Source organism: Parasteatoda tepidariorum, chromosome 3 (assembly GCF_982258835.1).
Source record: "Parasteatoda tepidariorum strain Cologne lab strain chromosome 3, Ptep-v5.0, whole genome shotgun sequence".
NCBI classification, from domain to species: domain Eukaryota; kingdom Metazoa; phylum Arthropoda; class Arachnida; order Araneae; family Theridiidae; genus Parasteatoda; species Parasteatoda tepidariorum.
The window spans coordinates 92,176,581-92,186,349 of NC_141757.1; the positions used below are offsets into that span (position 1 = coordinate 92,176,581).

General features: G+C 32.9%; 1 protein-coding gene across 1 annotated transcript; it reads left to right on the top strand.

Moving 5' to 3' along the window:
- The first annotated feature begins 5,162 nt into the window (after positions 1-5,162).
- LOC147813954 (uncharacterized) lies at positions 5,163-8,774 on the top strand. Its single transcript, XM_087160170.1, has 2 exons — positions 5,163-6,920; positions 8,640-8,774. Exons 1-2 carry the CDS (start codon positions 5,163-5,165, stop codon positions 8,772-8,774), a joined length of 1,893 nt encoding a protein of 630 aa, XP_087016296.1.
- The last annotated feature ends 995 nt before the right edge of the window (positions 8,775-9,769 follow it).

Consider the following 9,769-nt stretch of genomic DNA (forward strand, 5'->3'; position numbering starts at 1 on the left):
CTTGTAATTTTGAACTCAATCCAGAAGACTAGGGAACTCCTGTATAAAGTATTGCGAGAAATTTCCTTCGTGGAGGACTTTTTGGTGGAACTAGCCCGCAATTGCGTTACAGGGAGAGGAAGACCACGAAAACCTCCTGCGGTTAACCTGACTGCAAAGGCACTCTAACCCATGATCCGTCTACCACTGAGGATATTTCACGTCAGCACTGTGGTCGGTGCAAGTCGGATGCGAAATTCATATCGACCAGCCATCGCTGGGATACGATCCCGGTTCACCTCATTGGAAGGCGAACGCTCTATCCCCTGAGCCATCGCTGCTTAAATTTCTCTATTTATAGAATAAAGAGTTTGTAGCTCTGAGTGTGTGTCTCCTTCCTGAACTCTAGAAACATTTAAAATTTGGATAGCGAGTGAAAGGAGCCATTTTCGCTCGGTGTTAAAATATTCAAAAATTTTAATACTTCCCTTCGTGTAAAAAGCGATTTTTTTCATAGGTTTAGCATTACTCTTTGCACAATTAACTGTTTCTTCAAATTATTTAAATTACAAAAACATCATTGACGTTTACTAACTAACAAATCTATTTAAACGAGTTGCATTAGGAATTCAGTTCACGTTCTTTAATGATTATGTACTTTTTTATTATTTATGTCAATGTTGACAACATAAGAAACTAAGGTGGTAAGCGTGTTAGGGTGAGGTTCCCATATAAGTTTCCGAGCTACTTAAAATTACGTGTTTGTTTTGTTCATAGTTACACTTTTGAAAAATCTCTGTATAAACCTAAAACAAAATAAAACTTGGAAAAATAGAAAAAAGGAATTAAGTTTTGTACTAAAGTATCTATTCATAGGAAAAAATTTATTCTGAGAAACCTCGACTATCAAGAGTTTGTTGTATTGTCAGTTTCAAATCATATTAAATATAGTTAATGTTTATTTTAATGAGTTAAACTCTTAAAACCGTTTTCCGTAATTTAATAGCGTAAAGTCACCGCTAAAAATACCAAATAAGAGTGAAATTTTTTTTAACTGTCTTAATTGTTTTGATATATGCTTTTTAGTTTCGTTCATGATTGTGTAGTGCTAACTAAAAGCAATCAAATTAGTATTTACAATTGTTTTACTCCGTACTCAGAACAGCATTATGTTAGTAATAAATAAGAAAATATGTATTTATTTTTACATCATTCTACATACTTTTAGCTAAATTTAAATTAAATGAGGATTAATAGTAGGGGAGAGTGGGGTCAATTGTAAAATTTTTTACTTAACTATTTTTAACTTATAAAAAATCCAATATATTATTAGTATTAATAGACAGACGAGTAAAGTAGACTATCCTCTACTATAAAAAAAAACAAATACCTTATTTTAAATGTTATTATATTAGTTATTAACAATTTTTGACAGTCGTGCACTTGTTACAATTGTCCCCACTTACGGGGTCAATTGTAACAGTTCATAAATTCAACTAAAACATAGTTAATTATACATATTATCATAGTTGTGACATATTTTTTTATTGATCAAAATAGTAGTGATATTTTAGGAGTAAAAATAATAATGAGCAGAGACCTAAAGGGTTAAACTTTTAACTTTAAGGGGTTAAAAATTTTAATTTATGCTGTGAAAGGTGACAAAAAAATAATGCACATGCAACATAATATAAATGATATAGGAAACTATTGGTGGTTCTTAAAGAGTTAAGTAATGGCTTGTAAGCATAAGATTATTTATTTTCAGCTGTTACATTCGTCCCTTTACTTATTGTTACAATGGTCCCCAAGACGCCATTTCAGCTTCATTTGTTAAAAACAATGCTAGTTAATAAACAAAACTAATCTTTTTTTTTAATGTTAATTAAGGTGTCCACTTACATATTCGGTTAAGAATTTTTATTTGTTTAAACAAAATTACTTTGTTACAATATAATATTCTAATACCAAAAAAAGTACTTACGTATCGTGAAAATATCTTTCGTGATGTAACTCTTTCAAAAGTAGATAAAAATGGTTGCCAGCAGGGGTGTACATGTAGATTTGTTAAATACACCTTGTGCGCCACCTAGGAACCAAATCTAGAACCCGACACTCGAAATTTTTGCTCTGTTACAATCGTACCCTGTTGTAATCGTAATTGACCCCACTCTCCCCTACACATTATGTTAGACTAAACGAGAATATGGACAATAATGTTAGAATTGTCTTTGGAAATATCTGAACAGTGGACATGATAACTTATTTAAAGTTTGTCCGATTTATTTAAATATTTAGTTAATACACTACGCTCCAATGACAATCTTTTCAAATATATTTTTACTATCATAAAACATTGTAATTTTTAGAAAGTCAAAAATTAAGGTCAAAAGTTACGCTCATTAAAAGTCTCAAAAATATTAAAGCGAGGAAAATTGAAAAACGCTATCAAAATTTAACGAATCATTACTGAGGGAATCAGGATTGAAAACATCAAAAGTTAATTGATTTCAAAAGAAAGAGAGAGGAGTTGATATGCAATTCTTAGAAATACTTCCAAGCTTTACCAGGTAAACTGGTTTTGATGATTTTTATTCTGCCTTCCACAATAGTGATTTTAAAAAATTTTGACAGCATTTTTGTTTCCTCCTTGCCCAAATATTACAAACCGTAATAAACCTTAATTTTTGTCTAAGATTCTAAAAATATGTATTAAAGATGGAAATTACGGAATGTTCTGCGTATCATTACCGTGATCCGCTGCTTGCATGATTTATTCTCAATTTTTTATTTTCAACAAAATTATGGCATATTCATTGAAAAAGCCCTTCTAACTTATAAAATAAATTAACAGTCATAGAAAAAACTGTTTATTATGGTTGCATTGTACAGGCTTTTAAATATTAAATCTTTAGGAAAATCGTATGAAAAAGAATTGGTCAAAAAAAATTTCATTTCCTTAAAAAATTTCCTTCCCATAAATAAAAAAATACAAAAATAAAAAATTTTAATTTGCGAATGCTTACTTCATATAGTTGTACAAATTTTTAATGCGAGGTGAATTTTTTTTCTTTTCATTTCTATAAATATTTTATTTTATAACCGTCGCTGAGCAGCCGACCTAATTTCGGGTTTACTACTACTAATGTTCAACTTCACAGCCTTGTAATTTTGAACCCAATCCAGAACTATTTATTTGAGCAAGGGAATTCCTTGATCAAGTATAGGGAGAAATTTGCCTTCGTGGAGTACTTTTCGATGGAACTAACCTGAATTTGCTTTACATGGGGTGAAAAACCACGAAAACCTCCCACGGTTAGCCTGACGGTAAGGGGGCCCTAACCACCCATGATCCGTCTATCACTGAGGATATTTTATTTCAGCACTGTGGTCGGTGCGAGTCGGGTGCGGAATTCGTATCGATATAGATGTATACATGTTTTCTTTCTTTCTTTTTTTTTTTGAGAACGAATATCGATTCACTCCAACATTTAGATTTTTTACTACTTTATGGGCAATCCGTCCCAAATCTCAAATGAAGTCAGCATCGTAAGAAGTTCCGGGGTTCCCTAATTTGACTTGTTATTATGGCTCCATATTCCTTAATGGACCAGATTTTATTTTGTTTTCTTAATAATTTTGTTATTCACTTAGTAAAAAAAAAAATTTTTTTTACTTCAAAAATATACTAAAAAATTTTAAGTCACATCTTTTTTAAAAACTGCACACTTGAAGTAAATACTCGAATAGAGTGATCCCGATAGAAATAAAATTGATCAAGCAGGTTAGTTTCTAGATTATTTTGTTTGTTTCCAGGAACTTACAGGCAGTTATGCTGTGACCTTCGGCCTCTTCGAATCCCCATTGTGGTCAGATGTAAGAAAAGGGAAAAAAGATTGTTTTCCATAGGGAAGGGTAAACGATGTGGAAAGAAATGAAGAATAAAGTAAAATTTCATTGCAAATCATTTATGTATTTTTTTTTCTTCATAAAAAGCAGAAAATCGAAACAAAATTAATATCAATTTCCCTTTTTTTCATAATTTTTTGAGGAAAATTTTTAAAAAATTTCAGAAAAAAGTAACGATATCTTCCAACATTATCGTTACAAATACTTGTACTTTTTCGCAAAAAAAGTGGGGAAAAAACAAGTAAAAGTACAAAATTTTAAAAGTAACGAAGTACAATTCTCTGAGCTATGCATTATGCTATATATGAGAAAATTTAGAGCCTCAAAAATTTCATATAAGTACTGGAAAAGGATTATTCAAATATTTTAAAATGATATCGAACAATTAAAACAGATAACCGACTTTAAATGTCGTTTGATTTCATCATTTAAATTGCTTCAGTCGTTATTAGTGGTCATTTAATTAAAGTTTTGAAATTTAAATAACTTACATAAATTGTATATATTATATTGTAAATTGTATTAAATTGTATATATTTACTTATATTCTACATATATACATAAATTGGAAAAACCTATACACACATATGTACAAAACATGTATGGCCAATATATGCATACACATAATTACAATAAATGCATATCGAATGTATGCAAGCTCATATGTACGGTGTCTACCTATGGAATGTGTGTATTTACATATGCACAATATACCCTGTATATGTATAATTGTACACACATGCTTTGTGCATACATGATTGAAAATAGTAATCACGATTACAAGTAATTGATTACATAGATGTAATTGCCTGTTATCGATTACCATAATCGACGCCCAACTCTTTTATGTACGACTGTACATATATATGGAGCTACGTTGTATGAGCTAACTAAAGTATGTTCATTGCTATTAAATAGTCCATAAGTAAGTACATTGTGTGATCATACTTATTGTATACGTACCTTTGTTCGTGCTTTGCATGTACACATATACGTATGCTTTCGTACGTATGTATATGCACCTACTTACGTATATTTTTAACATACACACATATATATTTTATGTGTATACGTATATTATGAACATACGTACGTTGGATGTGCATCTGTACACAAACGTTTGCTTGCATACTTGCATACATTGTATGTACATGTACATATATGCGTACTAATACACATTGTGTGTACTACTTTAATGTAGGTTTGCATGCATATAAATTATGCATATATGTATGCATAATTTCATATCGGGCCAAATTCTCTTGGCGGAAGCAATGACTTGTGAAATTCCAAATGACAGTTATCTAACCTGGAATGAGGAAATCACGCCTATGAAGTGTCGAAGGGAAAGCCATTTGGAGCCTTCGATGCGGAAGAAGTCATTGATGAAACCTAAACGCAAGTTACGAATTGGTGCTTGGAATGTAAGAACTATGTACCAATGTGGAAAAAGTAGACAGGTATCAATGGAAATGGATAGATACCAATTGGATATCTTGGGAATATCAGAACTTAGATGGACAGGTTTTGGCAAGATTAAAACTGGAAGTGAACAAATCATTTTGTACTCAGGAGCTGAAGAAAAGCACGAAAGAGGCGTGGCGCTAATCATTAATAAAGAAACAGCGAAGAGTCTTTTGGAATGGGAACCAATCAGTGAAAGAATTTTAAGAGCACGATTTTATTCAAAATATATTAAACTATCAATTATTCAAGTGTATGCACCAACGAATGATGCTGATGAGGAGGAAAAGGAGACATTTTATGATCAACTACAATGTGTTTTAAATCGAGTTCCAAAACATGACATGATAATTCTTATGGGAGACCTTAATGCTAAGGTTGGAAAACGGATTAGTGATGATGAAACCTCCATGGGAAACGAATCACCGGGTGAGAGGAACGAAAATGGAGAACTGTTTGTTTCCCTGTGCGAACTAAATAGTTTAAACATAGGTGGGAGTAGATTCAAGCATAGAGAGATACATAAATGTACATGGACCTCACCAGACGGAAGAACAAAGAATCAAATTGATCATATTGCAATTAATAACAAGTTCAGGAGCTCACTAAGAGACGTAAGAGCGATGAGAGGTGCCGACGTTGGATCAGATCACTACTTGATTCTTGCAATATTAAAACTGAAATTAAGAAAATCACCAAAGAAGACGGGACATAAAAGAATAAGCTATGACATTGCTAAGTTAAAAGCCAAAGAGTGCAGACAAGAATTTTCAATCGAGTTGAAAAACAGATTTGAGCTGTTAAAGGAAGAAGAAAATCATGGCAACACTAAGCAATCAGAAAATGAGGTGAAAGAAAAAGTTGAAGAGACTTGGGAACATATCAAAAACATTTATTGCGACGTAGCAGAAAAAGTGTTGGGTAAAAAGAAAGGAAAGAAAAGCAAAGAATGGATTACGGGTGAAACATTAATACTAATTGAAAGCAGAAGGAAAAAGAAAATACAGATGGAAACTACAAAGTCTGAAAGATTATTTAATCGGTATAGACAGCAGTATAGTCAAATTGATAGAGAAGTAAAAAAGTCAGCCAGAAAAGACAAAAGGAAATATTTCACAGACCTTGCCAATGAGGCTCAAGATGCAGCGCAAAAAGGACAAATAAGTACTTTCTATCAGAAAGTGAAACAAATAAAAGGAAATAAACGAAATTCGCAATGTGCAGTACGAGACAAAAACAATAAGTTACTTACTACGGATAAGAGGATCGAAGTAAGATGGAGAGAATATTTTGAAGATACGCTTAACGCACACCATGTTGAAAATTCTGAGCAACTCCCAAATGTTACATTAAATGTAGCATCTACTGTAGATTTTTCTTTGGAAGATATCTCGCTGGATGAGGTACAGAGTGCCCTGAGGGCCACAAAACCAAAGAAGGCTGCAGGGAGAGACGGAATCGTGGCAGAGATGCTTAAGGCAGATTTTGAAACCGCTACAAGACAGTTGCAAAAGCTCTTCAATGAAATCTGGAGAAATGAAAGAATACCAGAACAATGGAAAGAAGCAGTAATAGTGAAAATTCCCAAGAAAGGCGATCTAACAAAATGTGAAAATTGGAGGGGCATTAGCCTACTTTCCATACCGGGAAAAATATTTGGAAGAATATTTTTGAATAGACTAAAACATGAAATTTATGGAATTTTAAGAGAAGAACAGGCAGGTTTCCGCAGTGGAAGTGGAACAATGCAGCAAATCTTCACACTTAGAAATATCATTGAGCAAAGCTTAGAATTTAACACCTCTTTATATTTAAACTTTATTGATTTCAGTAAAGCCTTTGATTCAGTTAAGAGAGAGAAATTATGGGAAATTTTATCACTTTATAATATACCAGAAAAATATATTAACATAATCAAAGATATGTATGATAACAGCAAAGCATGTATAGAAGTTAATGGAGAATTAACTGAATTCTTTTTAGTAAAAACTGGCGTGAGACAGGGATGTGTTTTATCGGGATTTTTATTTATACTGGTGATAGACTGGATTATGCGAAACAGCTTGAAAGATGAAAAAAGAGGAATAAGGTGGAATTTCACAACTACTTAAGAAGACCTTGATTTTGCTGATGACATCGTACTTATTTCATCCAAATGTACAGACCTTCAACTTAAAACAGACAAATTCAACAAATATTCAAATAGTGTAGGTTTATTCATGAACAAGAAGAAAACTAAAGTAATGAGAATAAATCAAAAGAAAAATGACAAAATTAAAATCGAAAATCACGAAATAGATGACATAGAGTCATTTAGCTATTTAGGTTCTATTGTAGATAAAAAAAGGTGGAAGTAGCGAAGATATTAGACAGAGAATAATCAAAGCAAGAACATGTTTTAAGGGATTACATAAATTTTGGAGAGAGTCAAATATTGAAATAAAGACAAAAATAGTTGTTTACAAAGCTATTGTTAGAGCAGTACTATTATATGGCGCAGAAACCTGGAAACAGACTAAGATCGAAATACAAAAATTAGAAACCTTTCAAAACAAATGTTTAAGATTTATTTTTAAAATTTTCTGGCCTTACAAAGTATCAAATCAAAATCTATTAAAGAAAGCTAAAATAAAAACAATCGAAGATGAAATTAAAAAACGAAGATGGAGCTGGCTCGGACATATCCTTAGAATGCCCAAAGAAAAAATTTCATCTGTTGCGCTTACATGGGCCCCTGATGGTAAGAGAACAAGAGGAAGACCCAGACTTACCATCCAGCGCATGTTGTTGGGCGAATTAAAAGAATGTGGAATATCTGGCTGGGAGGAAGCAAGATCTATTGCTAAAGACAGGAGGCGTTGGAGGGATATGCTGGAGGCCTTAAGTGCCCAAGGCACGTAGAGGATAAGTAAGTAAGTAAGTAAGTATGCATAATTTATACATTGTACCTCTACTTGTACATACAATGTACCGTAAGTACGGATTTACTAAGTAATAACAATGCAGGTAAGCATGTAATCGTAGTCCATTAGACTATTCTGTGCCCATTTCTGTTGAGCAGTGAAATTATTCACTTATTCTTGAGTAACGAAATGATTGAAAATATTGAATGATTTATTCTTTATTCAAAATATTTCTGACTAATGAATAATTCTTTATTCCTTATGCAGAAAGATTTTAAGGAATTATTTATTATTCTTAATTCATTATTTTGAATGAGGAATGCCCATCTCTGATAATGGGTGTGCTTCTGTACATATATGACTGTTGCGATGATATGAACCTAGGAACCCTGTGGCAGAAGCGAAGGCGCCACAAGAATGGCTCCGCCACATTCCTTTCCTAGTCTGCTCGATCCCCAGACTTGTCACCGAAAGAGCATGGCTGGAACTGCAAGTTGTGCAGCCTCCAAGTTTAGCTGATTTAGCGGTGTTTTTACGGCAACTGAGAAACGAGCTGCCACAGGATATGTCAAGGGTCTTTTATGTCTCAATACTGGACCGTATCGCATCCTGTATTCTCACTGCAGGTGGCCCAAGACGGTACTTTGTATATTTTCCAGCAATTTATCATTAGTTTGATTTGATTTTTTCCATCACTTTCTTAAAGTTGTACTTACGTATGTAAAATGTAGAAGTTAATTTCTTCCTGACAACTCTTTCTAGGTGCGCTAATTATTCTGAAAATGAGAATATATATGCATCAGAAAAAAAAAACATATAAACATTGAATCGAAAATAGGCATATTCAATATATTTAAAAAGCAATTCAATGATTTCAAACTCAATCTTCCACCCCGAAGTGGAGGGGGTCATCCCCTCTGCAAAGGATCAAAATTGTGATGGCGTGGATTCGGATCATCCTCATGGATGTTTCCCAGACCGTTGTCAATAGCCCATTGTACAGCTCTAGTGCGACGTAAATTAACTACAACAACCACAACAACAATCTTTCACCTAATCCCCTGGAGACAATTTTAAAATATTGAATCGGAATCCCGAATTTTTATTACAGATTCGAATTTTTTAAAAAAGGAAACTGCGCGCGAAGTCGATCACTTTACAGTTGGATCACTTTTATAACAGTTTAACGAGGACCGATACCCCACATCCTTGGTACCTACGCAGGCTGATCAAAGTAGTCCCCCACCCGCTTACTGATCACAGCCAGTGATGCTTGACTTCAGTGTTCTACTGGGAACCGTGCCCTTTAAGATCAGTCCACTGTGGGACATTTTCCCTTATAATCTTACAATATAGCTATATGTTATATTTTTCGAAAAAATTTAAGTGTAGCTTTATTTAAAGATTTATTCAATATTGAAATGAAATTATTGTTTATTCCACTTTTTTTCCCCATTAAAATAAATGTAGAAACCCAAATTCTCCCATGATATAAAATCGGAATTAAAAAGAAA